At 45.2% G+C, this 24224-nt stretch overlaps 1 protein-coding gene across 1 annotated transcript; it reads right to left on the bottom strand.

Moving 5' to 3' along the window:
• Positions 1–199: 199 nt before the first annotated feature.
• CIMIP7 (ciliary microtubule inner protein 7) lies at positions 200–11431 on the bottom strand (the record flags this gene model as incomplete). The annotated part of the gene is given in 7 exon segments (XM_082638285.1): positions 200–323; positions 325–406; positions 409–459; positions 462–612; positions 1039–1095; positions 8876–8989; positions 11405–11431. Coding segments are annotated over 7 exon segments (606 nt in total).
• Positions 11432–24224: the final 12793 nt, after the last annotated feature.

The following is a 24224-nucleotide window of genomic DNA, read 5'->3' as shown; positions in this document are numbered from 1 at the left end:
AACCCTCCTGGACCATTAGCCTCCTGCAGGCCTTACCTCTTCTCACTCACTGGCAAGACTCCCCAGGCAGCACCTCCCCCAACCAGCACAAGGCTCCATGGCACAAGCAACATAGGAGCCAGGTGCAGGGCCTGGCTGTGCCTTACTGTTCTCCAGCCTCTGAGATCTCTTGGGCTGCAAGCACAGACAGGCCACTGAGTTAGCTGTCCTTGTTTAATGTTCTGGACCAGTTTAGACACTCAGAGACCCCAGCATGAAGGTAATGCTGCAGCAGCTTGGGTCTTGGGATCCCTGGGAGGTCAGGCAGTGTGTTGGTGACGGGCCTGGGGCCCCATGTTGTCACTGCCACAATGGCCACCACGGGATGCCTGGCAGAAGTTCTGCTGGTAGGTGGTGCTGGCACGGGAGGCTGGATCTGCACAAAGTGGACAAGGCGCTGGGGGAGGTCACTGAGTCCTGCCCCGGCCGGAAATCAGCCTGGTAGGAGGATTCAAGGGGCCGCGGCTGGCGCAACTCCAGTTCACAGAGTGCCCAGCACAGGAAGGTGTGCTGCGGCCACAGGCGCTCCAGGTCTTTCCGCCTTCCGATTCCCTGTAGCAGGCGGTAGGGGCCCTCCTCAACGGTACGGGCCCTTGGCCCACAGTCCTGGCACCAGGCAATTCCTTGGGCCCCTCCTATACCCAAGCTGGCCTGGTGATGCCTGGCCTGTGCCTGGCCTCCCTGGCCTGTACCCCAGCCTCTTTGGCCTGCATCCCTAGTCATGCCTTCCATTCCAGAGTGAATGAAGCCCCCAGAAAGTCAGTGGCTCCTAAGATATTTGCACATTGTCAGGCAAGCTGGTGGGGGAAACCAAAGCAGAGGTACATCTGTTTGTAGAATGGGCTGTTTCCCAGAAGAAAGAGGTTGTCAGGAAGACAGACACTCCTCTGTCTGTATAAAGAGCCCTCTCTCCCTGCAATGTCTTATCCCCTCCACCCTACCTCAACTTCCACCTAGGCTGGGAGTCTGCCCATTTTCCTTCCTCTCTCTAGCACTCACTTTGTCAAAGGAAGTGTGGTTGTCATGCTTGGAGAAGAAATGTTGCTGCGCTGACTCCTTGAAAGACAGTGAAAAAGAAGGTGAACGGGGAAAGAAGATGCCTACCTGTCCCCAAGATGCTAACTCAGGGCCCCATAATGGAGGGAAGTTGCCAGGAGCTACCACCCTTAAACTGCTAAACTGCCAACACACTGAAAGGGCAGATACAAATTAAAGCAACACCTCATTCCTGGGACATCTCATCCCAGCACTTGCTCTCAAAGCAGAAGCCTCTGGGGCCACTGATTGAGGAAGGGGCTGAGGCATTTTCCAGGACATCCTGCCGTTAGTGGGGCAGTGGTTTAAGTTTCACACTGGGTCCTTTAGATCATCCAGGACTAGGCTCCAGCTCTCTCCTCCTCTCTCACTCTCTCATCAGCAACCCAGCCTCTTGGCCCTAAATACCACCTGGAAACTGAAATTTCTCTTTAGAGCTTGAGCTCTCTCCCGAACTCCAGACTCACTAGCCAACCACCTGCTCCATATTCCCATGTAAATGTCTAACGGGCATCTGCAAACACATGGCTGAGCTCTGGATCATTCCCCAAAACCACCTATAGCCTCCCCCAGCTCAGGTCATGGCAGCTAGATCTTGCCAAACATCTCGGAGTCCCCTTGATTCTTTTCTTTCACACCCTACATCCAGTGTGCCAGGAAATCCTGCTGATACTTCCTTCAGTATGTACCCAGGATCAGACCACTTCTCAGCATGGCCGCTGCTTTCTCTGGTCTAAGCCACCTTCCCCTCATGCCTCAATTACTGCAAGAGCTTCCCACTTGGTGTCCCTACTTCCAAGCTTGCCTCTCCAGTCTACTGTCCTCTTAGCAGGCAGAATAACTCTTTTAATATGTAAATCAGATCACACTCCTTGTTTGCCAAAAATCCACAACAGTTCCTCATGTTCATAAAAGTCAAAGTCATCATAGTGGTCCATGAGACCCACATGATATTGATTCCTCCATTACCTCCAGCCACACTGGCATCCTCACCGTTCCTCAAATACACTAGCTACTTCCACCTTGGACCTTTGTACTACCAGTTACTTCTGCCTGGGACTCTTTTCCCAGCTGGCCATGACTCCCTCTCACCTACCTCTTGGGAGGCCTTCCTTGACCACTACTACACCAGCAGTCCCATCACCCCAACCCAGCATTTTTCACCTTCTAACATACTGTATTACTATGTATTATGTTGCTGTTTACCATCCGATGCCCCTGACTAGAACACAAGCACCTCATGGGCAAGGTTACTGTCTGTTTTACTCACATCCATAACTCCAACACTGAGCCTGGCACTGTGCTCAATATATATTTGCTGTTAAATCAATGAACAGGAACAGAAGGTACCCAGGGCATTTGCTTTAGCCCAGTTGGGGCCAGAGAGACATGCCCCATCCCCAGGCAGAGAGACCACCTCTCAGGCCCCTAGACCTCAGCAGGAATCTCTCCCAAGACTGTCCACCTTGCCTTTGTGCCTGATCTCTGCCCCCAGGGTCCCTCCACCTCAGCCACTCAGCTTCTCCTGCTGTAGACCAGAATGAAATACCTGATCTGGTGAGTCCAATCTTGGCTGGGTTGGGGTATGAGCAATGGCTGACAATAAGTTCCTAGATAAAAGTCAGGGGCTAGCTCCATCCCAGATCTCTGAACCAGAATCTTCGGGGTGGAGCCTTTAACAAGCTCCCCTATTGGGACCTCCCGCCTTAGACAGCCGGTGTTCTCCAAATCGAATGAAAGCTCCATGAAGGTAGGAAGCCAGCTGGCCTTACCTTTCATTCCTCACAAAGCAAACTGACACAAGAGATTAAAAACCCAGAGCCCTTTTAGGAAAAAAATAGAAAATCTTCAGAATCTAGAGCTAGGCAAAGAGTTCTTAGATGTGACACCAAAAGCAAGAGCCATAAAAGAAAAAAAAAATCAATAAATTGGACCTCAACAAATTTTTTTTAAGTTTTGCTCTATGAAAGTCCACGTGAAAAGGATGAAAAGACAAGTTACATACTGAGAGAAAATATTTGCAAATCACATAACCAATAAAGGACTAGTATCTAGAATGTATAAAGAACTCTCACAACTGAACAGCAAAATAAACAATCCAATTAGAAAATGGTCAAACGACATGAAGACATTTCTTCAAAGAGGATATACAGGTGGCAAATAACACATGAAAAGATGTTCACCATCACTGAACATTAGGGAAATGCAAATTAAAACCACAGTGAGAGGGCTTCCCTGGTGGTGCAGTGGTTAGGAGTCTGCCTGCCAATGCAGGGGACACGGGTTCGAGCCCTGGCCCTGGAGGATCCCACATGCCATGGAGCATCTAGGCCCGTTTGCCACAACTACTGAGACTGCACTCTAGAGCCTGCAAGCCACAACTACTGAGCCCACGTGCCACAACTACTGAAGCCTGCGTGCCTAGAGCCTGTGCTCCGCAACAAGAGAAGCCACAACGAGAAACCCGCACACCACAACGAAGAGTAGCCCCTGCTCACCACAACTAGAGAAAACCTGCGCACAGCAATGACGACCCAACACAGCCAAAAAAAAACACAAAAAACAAACAAAAAAACCCCACAGTGAGCTATCATGACACATCAATCAGAATGGCTAAAATAAAAAATAGAGACAACACCAAATGCAGAGAATGTGAGAATGCAGAGAAATACAATCATTTGCTCATTGCAGGTGGGAATGTAAAATGTAAAACAGCCACTCTGGAAAACGTTTTGACAATTAAAAAAAAAAAAACTTAACATGCAGGAGGTACAATATAGGGGTAGGGGAAAAAAAGAGTTATTATGGGATTATATGAAATCATGTGTATGAAACTTTTGAAAATTGTAAAGTGCTATAGAATTTAAAGAATCTTTTCTTCAATTAAAAAAAATTTCCATCCACATTAAAAAACCAAACAACTTAAATGCAACTATGGGGACTTCCCTGGTGGTCCAATGGCTAAGACTCTGAGTTCCCATTGCAGGGGGCCAGGTTCTATCCCTGGTCAGGGAACAAGATCCTACATGCCGCAACTAAGAGTCCGCATGCCTGCAACTAAAAGATTCTGCATGTTGCAACTACAAAAAGTTCCCGCATGCCACAACTAAAAAAAGGTCCTGCATGCTGCAACTAAAGATCCCTCACGTGGCAAAGAAGATCCCGTGTGCCGAAACTAAGACCCGGTGCAGCCAAATAAATAAATAAATAAAATATTAAAAATAAATAAATGCAACTATCATATGACCCAGCAATTGCACTCCTACGTATTTATTCCAAAGAAATGAAAATTTATGTTCACCCAAAAACCTGTATACAAATGTTCATAGCAACTTTATTTGTAAGAGGTAAAAACTGGAATCAGCCCAGATACATTTTAATAGATGGATGGTTAAGTAAACTGCTATATACATACCACAGAATACTACTCAGTAATGGAAATTAAACCATTGATACACACAACTTGGAGGAATCTTCAGGAAATTATGCTGAGCGAGAAAAGCCATTCCCCAAAGGTTGCATGCTGTATCATTACATCCACATAACGTTTTTGAAGTCACAAAATTTTAGAAATGGAGGAAAAATAGCAGTTAGGGACAGTGGAAGGGTTGAGGAATGAGAGGATGATGGGTATAAAAGGTCAGGATCAGGGATCCTTGTGATGTTGGTCAGTGTCTTGACTGTGATGGTGGATGCATAAACCTACACGGGTGATAAGATTTTATAGATCTTTTTTTTTCTTTTGCAAATGAAGTGATCAACAAGGGATTAATCTCCAAAATATACAAACAGCTCATGCAGCTCAATATCAAAAAAACAAACAACCCAATCAAAAAATGGGCAGAAGATATAAATAGACATTTCTCCAAAGAAGACATACAGATGGCCAGGAGGCACATGAAAAGATGCTCAACATCATTAATTGTTAGAGAAATTCAAATCACAACTACAATGAGGCATCACCTCACACCAGTCAGAATGGCCATCATGAAAAAATCTATAAACAATAAATGCTGGAGAGGATGTGGAGAAAAGGGAACCCTCCTACATTGTTGGTGGGAATTTAAATTGGTAACAGCCACTATGGAGAACAGTATGGAGATTACTTAAAAAGCTAAAAATAGAGCTAGCATATGACCCAACAAGCCCACTCCTGGGCATATATCTGGAGAAAACCATAATTCAAAAAGATACATGTACCCCAATGTTCATTGCAGTACTATTTATAATAGCCAGGACATGGAAGCAACCTAAATACCCATCGATAGAGAAATGGATAAAGAAGATGTGGTACATATATATAATGGAATACTACTCAGCCATAAAAAAGAAAGAAAGAATGCCATTTGCAGCAACATGGATGGACCTAGAACTTGTCATACAGAGTGAAGTAAGTCAGACAGAGAACAACAAATATCATGTGATATCACTTATATGTGGAATCTAAAAAAATTGTACAAATGAACCTATTTACAGAACAGAAATAGAGTCACAGATATAGAAAGCAAACTTATGGTTACCAAGGGAGAAAGCAGGGGGATGGATAAATTGGGAGATTGGGATTGACATATACACACTACTATATATAAAATAGATAACTAATAAGAACCTACTGTATAGAACAGGGAACTCTACTCAATATTCTTTAACGACCTATATGGGAGTAGCATCTAAAAAAGAGTGGATATATGTATATGTATAATTGATTCACTTTGCATTGTAAATCAGCTATACTGTTATTAAAATTAATTTTTAAAAGATTTTATAGATTTTTATGGGTTTTTATGGCCATGCCATGTGGCTTGTGGGGTCTTAGTTCCCTGACCAGGGATCAAACACAGGCCCTCAGCAGTGAGAGCGTGGAGTCCTAACCACTGGACCACCAGAGAATTCCAAGATTTTATAGATCTTAATACACACACACAAATGAGGAAATCTGAATGAAATAGGTAGATTGCAGCAATGTCAACGTCCTGGTTGTGATATTTTACCATAGATATGCAAAATGTTACCATTGGGGGAAACTGGGCAAAGCGTAAAAGGGATCTCTCTTTACTAATTCTTACAACTGTTTCTGAATCTACAACCATCTCAATAAAAATTTCAATTAAAAAATCTGGAGGTCTGGGGCATGTTCCAGTTGCCCCCCCAATCCCTCCCCCATCTCTCTACCCTTAGCTATAAAATTGTACACAGCCGTAGAATGTGGATGCCTCTGCTGTTGGAGGCAGGTCTGAATTTGGAAACTCACTATTCTTACAGTGACAGGATAATCTATCGACTCCCACTGACTTGAGTTTTATTCTCACAACTGTGGGAGTCTAGTGAAAAGTGCAGTCATTTCCTCTCCACCCAGGCAGTTCTAAGTATTCTTGTCCCTGAGGAGAATTTCACCTGCATCTTTGCTTCTAAACCATCTAAAGCTCCTTTTCCACTCAGGTGGTAAAATCCGTGGTCTCTGAGCAGGTAGGGCTTGGGCTAGGGTTCAAGCTAAAGAGGCCTTGGAAGAGAAGTAGGTTTCCTGGGATGGGTCAGTGTTTGCCTGTGGGAGGACTAAGGGCCTCTCTGGAGGCTGGGCAGTGTGCAATTAGTGGGGTACTGAGTTAGGAGTCCCTGTGGCAGACTGAGGCATGGTGGGGGGTGGGGCAGAGGCAGAGACACAGCAATCACGGCACCACCAAAGAAGGACCTGCCTCCAACCATGAGCCCTGGCACTCTGGCCTGACCTTAAGAACAGACAAGACCAGGATTACATTTCCCAAGAGTCAGACAGGTGAAGGCTAGAAATAAACTAATCTGGTTTAGAAGAAAAAAAGAAAAAGAAGAATAAAAAGAAAAAAGAATCTTCTTGCATCTGGATGACAAAATTTCTACCTGCCCCAAACTAAAGGTTAAGTGGCTGCCACATCTTGGAAAGGTTTTCAACAAGAATAGCTGCAGTCAGCCAGCTGACACTTGGTATCTCTCAGCAAATAAGAAAAAAGAATGTGCACCTTCCCTGAGTAGTCCCACTAATTAAAACACCTTTAGATCTAGAAAGAGTCAGGAGACTTGGCATTTGTACAATCTAAGCCCAAGATACACAGACCATGCTATTTTGGGGTTGCTGATAATGCCAACATGTAACAAGACTTCACTTCAAACAAAACATGCCCCCAGGGCTTCTCTGGTGGCGCAGTGGTTGAGAGTCCGCCTGCCGATGCAGGGGACGCGGGTTCGTGCCCTGGTCTGGGAGGATCCCACGTGCCATGGAGCGGCTGGGCCCGTGAGCCATGGCCACTGGGCCTGCGCATCCGGAGCCTGTGTTCCGCAACGGGAGAGGCTGCAGCGGTGAGAGGCCCGTGTACCGCCAAAAAAAAAAGTCCCCAAATATGTCCTCTACTCTGTTCCTGGGGACAGACTAAGAGGACATTCAGGTCTTTAGGATGAGAGCTGCCACTGAGGACTACTACAGACACCCAGCAGGAAGTGCCCAGGTTACCTCTGTCCCTGCACTATGCAGACCTCATCACTCTCTCAAGGGAGGTGGCCCCAGATGAGCAGTCTGGAGTTGCATTTGGGCCTGGCTCAGTAGGCAGTACCAGGTAGCCATTCCAACTGGGCTTGCTAAGGAAGTTCAGGCGCTGTAGCATGGCAGACTCCAAGACCCTGCTCTTGGCCTGGGAAAGCAATTTGTAGAGAATCCAGATGGCCAGTCAAGTAGGACCTGGCTAGAGGCTGGGAAACAAGAAGCTGCAGTGGGCGGAGCATGTTCCAGGCACACCTCCAGGTCCCTCTCAGCCCTCCTCCACCCTGATCTTTCCCAGGAGTCTGATGTGAGCACACTTCTCACCAGGTTGACTTCTCTCTGACCTGAAAGGAAGCCTGGAAAGGAGATGGAGGGAAGGAGGGAGGAGGTGTTTCTTCTCCTGGCTCCCTTCCAGGCCCGCCCCTACCTGGCTGTGTCTCTCCACCCGAAATCACCACTTCTCTCAGGAAAGCCCTCTCCATATGACTCTCTCCTTCTGGGTTCTAGGAGCCATGCCTTCCCCTTGTTCCTTCAGGCCCAGTAGTACTGACCACTTGGTTGTTACCATCCTGTGAGAATGCCTTTCCCTGAAGCTCCCACACCTACTCCTTTATATGTATACCCTCCTGAGTTCTCCTGTTTTGAGTGGGCTTTTTACTTTTGGGACCCTGACTCTACTCAGTGTCCCCTCCTTGTCTCCAGGCCTGGAAGCAGTGGAGGGCCTGCAGCCCTGCGTCCCTCTCCTGTTATCTGGAAGCCTTTTACAGCCACCCTATGCTGGTTCTGCCATCACTCCTTTCCAGCCCTCCTTGGTTAGGCATGGGGGTGGACACCTGCCACTTTCTATGCTGTTTTACTGACCAGAGGAGGCCTCCTACTCACTCCTGAGCCCCTGGACTACGAGGCTGACTGTGAGCTAGACCATTGACTTTCATGGCATCAAGGAATCTGTGCTAAAGGACAGCCGTCTGCAAAACCCAAGGCTTACTTCTTGGGTTCTGGAGGCTCTCTCTCCATGGCCACCCACCCCACTTGGGCCCTGACTCTTCCTCCATCTAGAAGGAGCAGTGAGCAAAACTTTCCAGCCTGGTACTGGCTCTTCTCCACCCACGTATCTATAGGGGGAGGACCTGACATTTCAGGGAAGAGGGGCCAGGCCTCATGCAAGTCCTGGGGATAGGCTGGCCTCAAGTGTCAGTCCAGTTGGGGTAGGGTTGAGGATATTGCTCTTGGGGCCTGAGAGAAGCAGAATCTGGCCCAGCCGCGGCAGCTGCACCCAGGGCTGCCTCGTACCTGACAGCGCTGCAGGAACACTGCTGGGGGCTGGGGCTTGGCTGCAAGGTGATATTCTCGAGCACTTTCACTCTTGAATTGGCCTCTGTAGTGCCCATAGAAGCCACTGTTGTGCTGTAACAAGGCAGGCTTGAGGGTGAATCCCACCCCAACCCCCACCCTGAGTCTTAGACCTCAGAGCCCCCAGGCTAGAAGCCTCTCCTGGGAGTTCCTGACAGAATAAAAAGAATCAGAGGAGGAGGGACACCCTGGAGGGGGGCCAACAGAGGGGTGTCTCCATCCATCATTAGAACAGTTGGCCTCAGCTGTGCTGGCCCATCTGGGAGGGTTATGTCTGTAAGGAAAGGGTGCCTTCCTTCCTCCCTCCCCTTCCTTCCTTCCTTCCTCCCTCCCTCCCTCCCTCCCCCCCCTTCCTTCCTTTCTCTCTCTCTCTTTCTTTCTTCATAGGGTCCTAATATGGGCTGGGGACACACACAGCAGTGGAAAGACAGAAAGACCCTGCCCCTATCAACCTTCCTTCTGGTGAGGGAGTAAGACAAGTGAACAGAGTCAGGAAAGAAAGAACCTGATGACTAGATCAAGAGTGACGGGGCGGGGGGGGCTTCCCTGGTGGCGCAGTGATTGGGAGGCCGCCTGCCGATGCAGGGGACATGGGTTCGTGCCCCAGTCCGGGAGGATCCCACGTGCCGAGGAGCGGCTGAGCCCGTGAGCCATGGCCGCTGGGCCTGCGCGTCCGGAGCGTGCGCTCCGCAACGGGAGGGAGAGGCCACAGCAGTGAGAGGCCCGCGTACCACAAAGAAAAAAAAAAAGAGTGACAGGGGGCTTCCCTGGTGGCGCAGTGGTTGAGAATCTGCCTGCTAATGCAGGGGACACAGGTTCGAGCCCTGGGCTGGGAGGATCCCACATGCCGCGGAGCAACTAGGCCCGTGAGCCACAACTACTGAGCCTGCGCATCTGGAGCCTGTGCTCCACAACAAGAGAGGCCGCCATAGTGAGAGGCCCGCGCACTGCGATGAAGAGTGGCCCCCGCTTGCCACAACTAGAGAAAGCCCTCGCACAGAAACAAAGATGCAACACAGCAAAAATAAATAAATTAATTAATAAACTCCTACCCCCAACATCTAAAAAAAAAAAAGAGTGACAGGGAGCAGGGACAGCATCTCATGACAACGGGCGTGGTACTTGAAGGAGTCAGCCATGTGAGGGGCAGCAGAAGAGCATTCTGTGTGGTGAGAACTGCAAGTGCAAAGATTCAGAGGCTAGAGAGAAAGTTGTGTTGGAAGAACCGAAAAAAAAAAAGAGGCCTTATTGACTAAAAGACTGTGAGCAAGATGAGAAGTAAGGTGAGGTCAGGGAGGGACAGGACCTAGACTGGGTTAGGAATATGGATTCTCTTCCAAGAGCAAGGGAAGACTTCAGCAGGGAAGGGGACCAGACAGGTTCTGAGTTGGGGTGACTTAGGAAGCACTGAGCAGAGTTTTGAGAACAGGGACACCATCTAGTAGCGTGGTCCTTCCCTGGGGGATCTGAGAGGACGTCCCCTTCATTGTCTTCCCTGCATTGTTATAGAGGTCAAAGGTCACTGAAAAGCCAGGATTAAATGGACACATATTCTGCATCTATTGACAAAGTCATGAACACTTGTTTGCTGTACACTTTGTTTTTCTGGGGCAAGTAGGGCACCCTCTGAAACTGGAGCACTTAAGCAAAGGATGAACTTTCCCAAAGAAGTACTTCATCAACAGTGGATACCTTCTGGAGAGAATTTCAGAGACAAGGACTGGCAGAAGACAGAAATGAGCACCTATTGGGGGTATAAGAAGCTGTACTGTGCTGACGTCATTAGGCTGACAACATGGATGACCATGTCTGGCCAGGGAACTCTTATGGCCCAACCTCACTGTCCTGAATACCCCCTGGAGAGGACAGTGTGTCTGGTCCACACCATGATCATAGTCCTAAGCAGAAAGAACCTGTTCCCAGCTGTCCTCTGGCCATCAAAGTGGGCTCCTAAGCATGCCTGGGAAGTCCTTTATCTTTTCATCCCACTGAGGGCTTGGATCATCCAACTCATCTGTCCATCCTTCTACTATTGTCAAACACTCCTTTCTCTCTATTCAGTTTATTTCAACAGTATTTACTGGGCCTTTACTGTATTCCAGGCATGGGACATACAGATAGAAGAAAGCAGTCTTTAGCCTCAAGATGTTCCCAGTCTAGAGAACAGTCAAACTACAGAAGTTTGGGGGGATCAAACAAAGGACTGGGAATAAATGGGGTGGCTAGAGGACTAAGAGGATCAGCTAATCCAGGCACGAGACCAGGACACATGGAAGAGGGCATGGTGTCAGGAAGAATAGATAAGCTGTAGGGAGACCTCAGAATGGCAGAGGGGGAGTGGGCAGTTTGGGGTCCTCCTCTAGCCTGGATGCTGGATGAAACCATTCTCACTTTACTCTCATGAGTAATTCATATTTCAGGTACTACCCCAGGGCCAGGGGCTAGGATTAATGTAAAGTACACTCTTACCCAGGAGCCTACTAAAGCACTTTGCATCTTTCTGGGAAAGGAGCAGGAAAGGCAAACTTTCCTCTTATCTTTTTGAGGGTACTTCTGGAGAAAGACCATCTCAGCAGGTCAACTTCTTGTTGCTTAGTGACAAAGGGATGTTGTGACTACACAATGCTCCTGATTGTTGAGGCAGTGCCCAGCCTGCTATCCCTTTGTGCTTCGTTCTTACTTCTTTCTGAGAGAAATCTGTCCCTCAGCATTAACAGCTTGGGAGAGTTCTTATATAAACATATAAGGCTCCACAGTGGAGTCTGATGAACTCACAGTCAATGAAATAGCGAACATTTTAAAGGCAAATCCTGCATTTTAAAAACTGCAGCCATACTGCCAGGGATATAAATTTATAACACATTTCATGGAGTTAGAAGAAATGCTAAAGGGGCTGGTAGCTCTTAGGATAAAAATGCTGCTTCGGAGTAAGGCTCTATCAACTTCTCAGGAGTTTGCGGTGACTGAGAACACTAATTGGTGGCAAATGTTGGTGAATGTTACAAGGGCCCAAGTGAAGGAGGAGAGAGCATAACAGAGGAGCAAAAGAAGCAGCATGAAAGTATCTGACACCATGGTTCCATCCCAAGCTAGCCTTGGGCAGATTATTGTCTCTCTCATTTATAACACAGGGACATGAACAGTTCACTCCTTTTACTAACCCAAAGAAGCTGGCGATTAGCCTCTAAAACTGTGCCAACGAAAAGTTCAAAAACAGGAAACACTCAGTAGGGCTTTGTCACTGGCACAAGCCCTACTAGCCGGAAAGTCCACCCTATTAGTATAGTAACCCTGGAGATCACCTCTCACATGTATTCACAACTACAAAAATGTTCATTGCTGTATCTGTATAGGGGAAAAACTATAAACAGCCTGAATGTTTAACAAGAGGACAGTGAGAAAATTGGCCAATAATCAAACAATGAAATAATGGAGTTACTATATATATAGTTACTATATATATATATATTGGCTACAGATACTTGAATCCACAGAGATAAATCTTAAAAATGGTAAGTCAAAAAGTTGTAGAAGGAATTACCTGGCAGTTCAGTGGTTAGGCCTCTGTACTTCCACTGCTGAGGGCCCAAGTTCAATCCCTGGTCAGGTAACTAAGATCCCACAAGCTGCGAGGCACTGCCAAAAAACAAAAAAAAATTGTACAACTTGACACATTTTGATCTATGTATACATCTATGAAACATAACCACAATCTAGGTAGTAAACATATCCATCACCCCGAAGTTTCTTTCTGCCCATTAGTATTCCTTCTCTATGGCACTCATTGGCCTCAGGCAACTGCTATTTGGCTTTCTGTCACTATAATTTGCATTTTCTAGAACTTTATGTAAGTGGAATCATTCAGTATGTATTCTTTTGTGTGTCTGTCTTCTCTCACTCAGCATAATTATTTTGAGAATTATCCATGCCACTGTGCCTATCAGTTGTTCATTCCTTTTATTGCTTAGTAGTTTTCCATTGTATGGATATGCCAAATCTCTCCTCTTGCTCTTTTTAAATTAATTAATTAATTAATTTTATTTATTTATTTATTTATTTATTTGCTGTACGCGGGCCTCTCACTGTTGTGGCCTCTCCCGCTGTGGAGCACAGGCTCCAGACGCGCAGGCTCAGCGGCCATGGCTCACGGGCCCAGCCGCTCCGCGGCATGTGGGATCCTCCCAGACCGGGGCACGAACCTGTGTCCCCTGCATCGGCAGGCGGACTCTCAACCACTGCGCCACCAGGGAAGCCCTAATTTATTTTTTTAATAGACTTTTTTTAATAGTTTTTGGTTCAAAGCAAAATGGAGTGGAAGGTCCATAGATTTCTCATATACCTCCTGCTCCCACACATACAGAATAGTACATTTATTATAAATGCTGACCCTAAATCGACACAGAATTATCACCCAAAGTCCATAGATTACCTTAGAGTTCACTCTTGGTGTTGTTCCTTCTATGGGATTGGACAAATGTATAATGACATGTATGCACCATTATAGTATCAAAAAGAATAGTTTCACTGCCCTAAAAATCCTCTGTGCTCCACTTATTCAGCCCACCCTCCCCCTCTAACCCCTGACAACTACTGATCTTTTTACTATCTCCATAGTTTTGCCTTTTCCAGAATGTCATACTGTTAGAATCCTGCAGTATGTAGCCTTTTCAAGATTGGCTTCTTTCACTTAGTAAAATGCATTTAAGTTCCCTCCATGTCTTTTCATAGCTTGATAGATATTTTAGTCCTGAATAATAGTCCATTGTCTGGATGTACCACAGTTTATCCATTCACCTACTGAAGATGACATCTTGATTGCTTCCAAGTTTTGGCAATTATGAAAAAAGCTGCTATAAACATCCATGTGCAGGTTTTTGTGTGGGCATAAGTTTTCAACTCCTTTGGGTAAATACCAAAGAGCATGACTGCTGGATCATATGGTAAGAGTATATTTAATTTTATAAGAAACTGCCAGAGCATCTTCCAAAGTGGCTGTACCATTCAGCTTTCCCATCAGCAACAAATGAGAGTTCCTGTTGCTCCACAGCCTCACCAGCATTTTGTGTTGCCAGCATTCTGGGATTTTGGCAATTCTTAAAGTTGCATAGTGCTATCTGTTTTATTTTGCATTTCCCTAATGCATATAATGTTGAGCATTTTTCATATGTTTATTTGCCATTTGTGTATCTTCTCTGGAGAGGTGTCTAGATCTTCGGCCAACTTAATTTTTTTATTGTTGAGTTTTTTAATAGATTTTGGATACCAGTCCTTTATCAGAGATGTCTTTTTTTTTTTTTTTTTTTTTTTGCGGTATGCGGGCCTCTCACTGCTGTGGCCTCTCCTGTTGCAGAGCACAGGCTCCAGACGCGCAGGCTCAGCGGCCATGGCTCACGGGCCCAGCCGCTCCGCGGCATGTGGGATCCTCCCGGACCGGGGCACGAACCCGTGTCCCCTGCATCGGCAGGCGGACTCCCAACCACTTCGCCACCAGGGAAGCCCCAGAGATGTCTTTTGAAACCAAACACCAATCATGTTTTTGTCCCCACTACATCACTAAAACTGCTCCCTACAAGGTCACCAATAATTAATTCTCACTCCTCATTTTCCTTGACTCATCAGCAGCATTTGACACAGCTAACCTCCTCCTCTTTGAAGGATGGTCCAGGTGGCTTCCACAGCACCTCACTCTCCTGGGGTTCCTCCCCTATCCCTAACCACTCCCACTCTGGCTCCTTTGCTGCTTTTTCTTCATCTAAGCCTCTAAACGTTGTGTGTCCTAGGACTCAATACAATCTGTTTTCCATCCATGCTCCTTCATTGGTGATATCCCATTTCATGACTTAGCCAGCCATCTATAACTACTGTGCATTAAGTTGACTACTGAGAGGGTCTGCATCGGCTAAGGATGCCTGGTGAGGTGTGGGTCGACGGCAGGGTTTGAGTGTGGAGGTGGGAGGGTCCATCTCGTGAGGTGCGCGTGAGTGGGTATGTTGCACACCGGTGCCTGGTGAAATGTAGGTCAGCAGGCCAGGCCCACGATTAAATGGTTAACGGTTGAAACCGTTAGGACCGTTAAAACCGTTAGTAGCCTGCCGCAGCAGGGGCGGGGCCCAGGGGGCGAGGAGTAACTCTCATTGGTCAGAGCGCGCCCTGGGGGCGTGGCCACGCAGCTTAGGCTGCCTCCGCGGGACCAAGTGGCCTCGAGGCAGATCCAGCAAACCCAGGTCGGGCGCGAGCCGGCCCTCAGAGGTGGAGGCCGGAGGGGTTTGGACAGGGCGGGCTGGAGCTGGGTGGGGTGAAGGTCGGGGTGGGGGGTGTTGGGGAGCCGTTGGGTCCTCGCGGATGGGTTCGGGATTCCCGGGGATCTCGAGGAGTTTCCCAGGGCGCTGGCTTCTCCACTTGTCTTACCTTTGAGTGCCTAGTCGCCCTTCCTTTCCCTGTGATGAAAGACCACTCTAGGGGCCTCCCTGGTGGCGCAGTGGTTGAGAGTCCGCCTGCCGATGCAGGGGATACGGGTTCGTGCCCCGGTCTGGGAGGATCCCATATGCCGCGGAGCGGCTGGGCCCGTGAGCCATGGCCGCTGAGCCTGCGCATCCGGAGCCTGTGCTCCGCAACGGGAGAGGCCACAACAGTGAGAGGCCCGCGTACGGGAAAAAAAAAAAAAAAAAAAAAAAAAAAAAAAAAAAAAAAGACCACTCTGGCTCTTCAAGGGACTTGACTACTGTGCTTATCCTTGGAGAGCTATTTTCGCCAGATGCGCTGGGGACCACGGCCTCCTGGCCTGCCTCGGAGACGAGAGAAAGAGAGTACGCCCCGGAAGTCAAGGTGAACCGGAACCCAGGGAAACCCACTGGGATTGGTCCTTGATTTTTTTTTTTTTTTTTAAATTTATTTATTTATTTATGGCTGTGTTGGGTCTTTGTTTCTGTGCGAAGGCTTTCTCTAGTTGTGGCAAGCGGGGGCCACTCTTCATTGCAGTGCACAGGCCTCTCACTATTGCGGCCTCTCTTGTTGCGGAGCACAGGCTCCAGACACACAGGCTCAGTAATTGTGGCTCACGGGCCTAGTTGCTCCGCGGCATGTGGGATCTTCCCAGACCAGGGCTCGAACCCGTGTCCCCTGCATTGGCAGGCAGATTCTCAACCACTGCGCCACCAGGGAAGCCCTGGTCCTTGATTTTTATGACGGAAAATCCCTTGGAGGTCTCTGGAAACGACAGGGAATGATTTACTCTGGGAGTCCAGAGCGTGTCTCCTGGTAGAAAAGAAGAGACAAAATGAGAGAGAGTGACTGTACGAGGTTGAGGCGGGCCTGGTGGAGGCCAGAGGGGCCACAAAGTCTGAGGGAGAGACTAGTTTAACCTGTGGCCAAATGGAGGAGGCGTAGGGGCCCTTGGAGGGCCTTGCACCGTGGCCTCAGGATTCTCAGAGTTGAAGACCGGGTCAGATGGGAGGGCTCTGTGCCCCTTAGGACACCCTCTTCAGCCCACATACTCCTCCCTGCCCATCACTGTGCCAAGGCCCTTCTTGTGGAAATAGTCGCGTGCACTGAAACCTTTCTCTTCCTTTTATGCTTCCTTTAATGGGATTGGGGAATAAGAGAGAGAGGGAACTCTGCCCTTGAAAGTTTTTAATGTGTGCATTTCAGTTTTCATTTACCTTAGAATGGCTAAGGTCCTACCTAAGAATGACTACCTCTTCATTACTGGTGTTGTACTAGCATCTGCAAGGAGCGTTGCCCTCTGAGAATATAAAAGCATGTATACAGATAGCATGGTGACAGGTGAATGCAGAGGGGACAGGTAAACCTGAGACTGAGCACATCAAGCCCCAGGTGGTCGTTAAGCATAGTCGCTGTAACCATGGAATTTCTTCAACCACATTTAAGAAACCTCTTAAGAGTAAGTTAGGTCTGGAACCTGGGGAGTAGTCATTCTAAACCCCAAACCACATGCTATATAAATTACTCTCCTCTGTCAGCATAAACAGAAATGGAAGACAATAGAGGATTTATTATCTATATGTAGATATAATGGCCTTATAGTGATATGTATAAAATTGTCTAGATTCTTTTACTTTAAAATAAATTTATTTATTTATTTATTTATTTATTTTTGGCTGCGTTGGGTCATCGCTGTGCATGGGTCTTCCCTGGTTGCGTCAAGCGGGGACTATTCTTTGTTGCTGTGCACTGGCTTCTCATTGTGGTGGCTTCTCTTGTCGTGGAGCACAAGCTCTAGGTGCGTGGGCTTCAGTAGTTATGGCACGCAGGCTTCAGTAATTGTGGCTCGTGGGCTCTAGAGTGCAGGTTCAGTAGTTGTGGCACAGGGGCTTAGTTGCTCCCCGGCATGTGGGATCTTCCCAGACCAGGGCTCAAACCCGTGTCCCCTGCATTGGCAGGCGGATTCTTAACCACTGCGCCACCAGGGAAGTCCAAAAATTGTCTGGATTCTAAATCTAGACTTTAGATGGAGGAAATTCTACTAGTGTGAATGGAAGAAAAAAACTCGACTATCAAAGAAATAAGTAAACATGGGACTCAGGAATCCCATATTTACTTCATCTCCTTTATTAAAATATATAATAAAATTTGTGATTATCTAGGGACTTGAAACGCAATAACTGAAAACAAATCATATATATATTTTAAAATATTTATTTATTTATTTATTTTGATTGTGCCGGGTGTTAGTTACAGCATGAGGAATCTTCAGTTGCGGCATGCAGACTTCTTAGTTGCAGCACGCATGCAGGATCTAGTTCTCCGACCAGGAATCGAACAGGGGACCCCTTCATTGGGAGCGCAGAGTCTTACCTACTGGACCACCAGGGAAGTCTCCATATGTTTTAAATTTGTGGATACTTGGAAAGTTTTGCTCCATTGTCGTAATTTAGTTCCCATTTAGTTACTCATTTAACAATAAATATTTTCTGAGCACCTATTATTTGCCAGCACAATTTCTAGATTTTGAGGATATAGCAGTGTACAAAACAGACAAAAATTCCTATCCTCAAAGAGCTTAAAATTACATTCTGGTAGGCATGGGTGTGCATGCTGAGACAGGCAAAATAAGATAAATTCATAAAATATGTAGTGTATTAGAATGATAGGGTGGAGAAAAAGCAGGGGAGAGACATAGTGATTATTATTTTTTTGGGGGGGTTGTGCCACGTGGCATGCAGCATCCTAGTTCCCTGACCAGGGATCCAACCCATGCCCCCCTGCAGTGGAAGTACGGAGTCCTAACCACTGGACCGCCAGGGTATTCCCCATAGTGATTATTGAGGTTTTACAATTTTGAATAATTTGAGAGAATACCTGAAGGAGGTGGGGTAGCCTATTATGCTGATATCTGAGGAAGGAGTAAACCAAGAAGGAACAGAATGGGCAAGGGATCTGAAGCTGGTGTGTATCAAGTAAGGGAGAGCAATAGTGAGGAGCCCCATAAAGGTATGGAATGGAGCGTAAATGGGAGAGAGGCAAGGTTAAGGGAAGACTGCAGAGGACACAGAAGAAAACCATGAGAACCCTGGCTGCAGTGAAGAGTTTGAACAAAGGGGTAATAAGATCTGACTTATGGTTAGAGTAACTTCCATCCTTTCCTAGAGAAGAGACTATAACTTGGAACAAGGGTGAAATCGGGGAGACCAGTTTGGATTGTGGTAATCCAAGCTTGTGGCAGTGGAATGAGGTTGTCAGATATAGAAAATAAAAATACAGGATACCCAGTTAAATTTCTGGATATGTTTTGTAGGAATTACCTTAGTATTTGCTTAAAGATTGGATTTGAGAAAGAGGAGTCAAGGAGGACTCTTCGGTTTTGGCCTGAGCAACTGGAAAGATGAAGTTGCCATTAACTAGAATGGGAAGACTAGTGGGGAATGTTTGAGAGGAAAGATAATGATCTCGGTTTTGGACCTGTTAAGTTTTAGGTGCATATCAGTCATCCAAGTAGAGATGTCAAGTCAGCAGTTGAATATAGGAGTCTGAAGTTCAGGAGGGCTAGAGGTAGCAACTTTGGGAGTTGTCAGCTAACACAAGGTATTTATTCATTTATTCACTTTTTATTGTGGGAAATTTCAAATATATAAAAGTAGAGATTGTTGATGAATGAACTCCAATGTACCTGTCACCTAGCTTCAACAATTATCAACCCAAGGCCAGTCTGTACCCCTCCCCAGCTGCCCAAGCCCATCTCCATTGTTTTAAAGCAAAGCACAAAAAAATTAGATTATTTCATCCATTTAAAACTTAGGTATATATAAAGACTCTGTTTTTATCATAACCAAAATATCATGATCATACTTAAAATGACAATTTCTTAATATCATTAAGTAACTAGTCAATGTTTAAATTTCCTTGATTGTTTTCCTACAATTCAGGATCCAGAATAAGTGGACCTGTACAGTTGACCCTTGAACAACACAGGTTTGAACATCACAGGTCCACTTATACATGGATTTTTTTCAATAGTAAATACTACAGTACTACACAAGCAGTTGGTTGAGTCCTATGATGTGGAACTGCAGATGTAGAGGAACCACGTATACGGAGAGCCAGTTATAAGTTATACCTGGATTTTCAACTGCACTGAGGGTTGGTGCCCTTAACCCCTGCAATGTTCAAGGTCAAGTGTACTTGGTTGATGTGACTTATAAATCTCTTCTTTTTTAATTAAAAAAATATTTTTTGGGGGGTTTTTTTTGGGCTACATTGGGTCTTTGTTACTGCATGTGGGCTTTCTCTAGTTGCGGCAAGCAGGGGCTACTCTTTGTTGTGGTGAGTTGGCTTCTCATTGCGATGGCTTCTCTTGCTGTGCAGCACAGGCTCTAGGCGCACGAGCTTTAGTAGTTGCAGCACATGGGCTCAGTAGTTGAGGCACGTGGGCCCTAGAACGCGTGGGCTCAGTAGTTGCAGCTGGGCTGCGGGCTCTAGGGCATGTGGGCTTCAGTAGTTGTGGCACTCGGGCTCAGTAGTTGTGGCTTGGGGGCTCTAGGGTGCAGGCTCAGTAGTTGTCGTGCACGGGCTTAGTTGCTTCAGGGCATGTGGGATCTTCCCAGACCAGGGATCGAACCCTTGTCCCCTGCATTGGCAGGCAGATTCTTAACCACTGTGCAACCAAGGAAGTCCCCATACATCTCTTTAAATCTATAGTCTTTCACACCTTCTTTCCTCTTGCCTTTTATGGGTTGAAAGAATAGGGTCATTTAAACTGTAGAATTTCCCACTCTCTGGATTTTGCTGATTGCATTCATTTTGTGCCACTTAAGCCCTGTATTTTCTGTAAACTGGTCCTTACATCTAGAAGCTTAATCAAATTAAGGCTCAATTTTTTTGGTATGTATACTTCTTTGTTAATGCTGGGAACCTCCTGTTGAACCTCATCAGGAGCTGCATACTAAGTCTGGATCTTTCTTTGTGATGAAAAGATCAATCCAGAGGTTTAGGTGTTGCCAGCCTGATCTATCCATTATCAAGTACCCTTATCAGCCCTTCACGTCTTGGTTTTAGCAGCCATTAATGATCATTTACTAGATCCTTTATTTTCATTAGGGCTCCAAAATGATGATTATCTAATTCTACCATTCATTCTATGTTTATTAGCAGGAATACTTCTATAAAGAAGACCTTTTTCTCATCTATATATTGGTTACCCCAAGATACAGTTTAGAAAGGTAAGGTAAATTATAGATTCTTTCCCTACCAGTTTTCAGAATAATGAGTTGGTTACCTATCCTCCAAAGTGACTGATGAGGGTTTTTAAAAATATAATTATAAATTTAACAGAGAAAGCCCCTTTAAGTTAGCTCTCTTGTAGTCTTTGGCCCTAGTAATCTTTGATAACTTCATTGTTGTCTGGTACAACGCAATGTCTCAGACTCATCTTGCACATTTCCTGCCCCAGACCTGGTTCCTTTTAGTGAGGAATGGTATTTCAAGACCCGAATCTGGGTAATAAGGTTGGTCATTATTTCATGGCATTTTCAGTGGATGGAGCTATGAAACATATTTTTAAAGAGAATAATACATCAAGAGTTAATGATTTTTCAATTTATTTGAAACAGGATTATAGGGTTTTTGTTTAACTTTGTCATTGATTTTATATTTGTATCTCTTTTATCATACACTGAAAATTTTGATTCCCAATGACATTAATATAATTATTTATTTGCAATATACATATATATGAAAACAGATACACAGATTCCTGTGTTGCTCATTTTTTCCTTAGGATACGCTCCACCAGGGATGTGGAGTCACATCACCATATTTAGAGGCATAAGAAATAAACTCTCTCTGTGGGGGTCAATCACCACCTTGCTTGCTTCACTTTGCTTCTTTGCTGGGATTACTTTTTCCCCCATTTTGATTTAATTTTAATTGTGTGACTGCATGTAATGATACTTACATAATTCTAAAGTTGAAACTGAAAACTGCTACATTTGGAGAGGTCTAGCTTAGCTTCCATCTCTAGCCTCTTCACCTTATTGCCACCCTCCCCCTAAAGATAAACATTTTTATTGGTTTTCAGTTTATCTATCTTCTCTATATGTCCCTCCCTCACTCACTCCCTTCTTTCCTCCCTTTTTAAGAAAAATATAAGCACATTTTTGTGTGTGTATGTATTTATATTCATATTACCCTGCCTTTTCTTGGATGAAATAACTGCATACCACACACACTGTTCTTCACCTTGCTTTTTTTAACTTAGCAATATATCCTGGAGGTCACTGCCAGAGTATATAGAAGCAATCTTCCTTACTCCTTTTAACAGCTCCATAAAACTCCATTGTGTGAGTGTACCCTAGTTTGTTCAACTATTCCCCAGTTGATGGACACTGGGTTGTTTCTGGTCTTGCTATAATAAGATAGTGTTGCACTGAAAAGTCATGTGTATATACAATTTTGTGTTTTTGCCATAGTATTATTGGGATAGATCCCTAGAAGTAGGATTGCTGGATTAAACGCTAAATACATATATATGTCCTAGATAATGCCAAATTCTCCTCCACAGAGAAATACCATTTGCCCTTCCCACCAGAGGTACATGACTGTGCTTCTTTCCTCACAGCCTCAGTAACAGAATACATCGTCATACTTGGATTTCTACCAATTTCATAGGAAAGAAAATAGTCTCAGTATGATTTAATTTGTATCTCTTTTAATGTGAGTGAGATTGCCCATATTTTCACATATATATAAAGGCCTTTGTGTGTTGTTTTGTTTTGTTTTGTTTGTTTCTTTGTTTGGCTGTGCCACTCGGCTGCAGGGTCTTAGTTCCCCAACCAGGGATTGAACCCGCACCTGCAGCAGTGAAAGCAAGGAGTTCTATCCACTGGACCACCAGGGAATTCCCATATAAGGGCCTTTGTGTTTCTTTTACTGTGAATTGTTGGCTCATATGTCCTGACCATTTTCTATAACTTTTATGTGATACAAAATTTTCTTTTTAAAATTTTTATGTAGTTAAATTTGTCAGTGATTTTTTTGTTCTGGACTTTGAGTCAAAGTTTTCCCCACTTCCAGGCTATAGAGGAATTTATCAGTTCCCCACCCCAGTGCTTTTATGGTTTCATTATTATTTTATCTTTGATCCATTTGGAATATTTTGTAGTATGTGGTGAAAGGACTAGATCCGATTTTTTTTCATATAGCCATTCAGTTGTCCCAACTCTACTTTTTTTTTTTTTTTTTCTTTTTGCGGTATGCGGGCCTCTCACTGTTGTGGCCTCTCCCGTTGCGGAGCACAGGCTCCGGATGCGCAGGCCCAGCGGCCATGGCTCACGGGCCCAGCCGCTCCGCGGCATATGGGATCCTCCCAGACCGGGGCACGAACCCGTATCCCCTGCATCGGCAGGCGGACTCTCAACCACTGCGCCACCAGGGAGGCCCCCAACTCTACTTTTTAAAATGTTTATCTCTCCCCAATATATTTGAGATACTCCTTTATCATATGCATACTACATTCCCATTTTCAAATAGATCTATTGCTATATTATAATAGACTGTTACATTTTCAAATAGATCTATTGCTGTTCTACTGGTTTGTCTAACTGATCATGTGCCAATATGATGTGTTGAGAGGTGAGGAGACATCCTTGCCTTGCCCTGTTCCTGATCCTAGTGGGAAAGCTTTTGGTTTCTCACCATTAAGTATGATGTTAACACAACATTGTAAATTAACTATACTCCAATGAAAATGAAAAAAAAAAGTATGATGTTAGCTTTGGGTTTTGAGATAGATGTTTTCTATCAAGTTGAGGAAGTTCTCCTCTATTTTTTACTTTGTTGAGAGTTTTTATCATGAATGGATGTTGGATTTTATCAAACACTTTTTTTTGTATTTATTGATATGGTTATATGATTTTTCTTCTTTAGCCTGTTGATGTGATGGATTATATTAATTGATTTTTCAAATGTTGAACTAGCCTTGCATGACTTGGTTGTTGTGTATAATTCTTTCTATACATTGTTGGATTCAATTTGCTAATAATTTGTTGAGGACTTTGCATCTATGTTTATGAGACATACTGGTCTGTAGTTTTTTTGTAATGTCTTTGTCTGGTTATATTATTAGGGTAATGTTGGGCTCATAGAATGAGCTAGAAAGTGTTCCCTCTGCTTCTATCTCTTGGATGAGATTATAGAGAATTAGTATAATTTCTTCCATAAATGTTTGGTAAAATTTACCGGTGAACCAAGCTGGACAATATTGCCAGTTTTTTTTCTCTTACTGCCAGTTTTTTTTTAAAATAAATTAATTTATTTATTTTGGGCTGTGTTGGGTCTTTGTTGCAGGGCACGGGCTTTTTATTGTGGTGGCATCTCTCGTTGTGGAGCACGGGCTGTAGGCGCGTGGGTTTCAGTAGTTGTGGCACACGGGCTTAGTTGCTCTGCAACATGTGGGATCTTCCCGGACCAGGGATCAAAGCCGTATCCCCTGCATTGGCAGGCGGATTCTCAACCACTGCACCACCAGGGAAGCCCTATTAGTCTTTTTCTAAAAGCAGGTTATTAGTAGGGTGGCAGAACAAGAAACAAGAGAGCAAAGGATAGAAGGCAAATTTACTGTTTCACAGGTGGCTGGGCTCTCTCTGGTATTAAGGAGGGGAATTTGTATGCAATTTAACTGCAAAAAAAAACCCAAAACAAACAAACCACAAAACCTATTTCTGGCACATAGGTAATGGGAATTTTCACCAGTTGGATGCAAATATAACTGCTGAGATGTCCTCGTCTACATATAATAGTCACCAGTAAAGTAATCTTCGGAAAAAATTATAGTATA

This window comes from Mesoplodon mirus (genome assembly GCF_964341445.2).
Source record: "Mesoplodon mirus genome assembly, chromosome: 12".
NCBI classification, from domain to species: domain Eukaryota; kingdom Metazoa; phylum Chordata; class Mammalia; order Artiodactyla; family Ziphiidae; genus Mesoplodon; species Mesoplodon mirus.
Note: the sequence above shows the minus strand (reverse complement) of the source record. Positions and strands in the feature narration are given on the sequence as shown.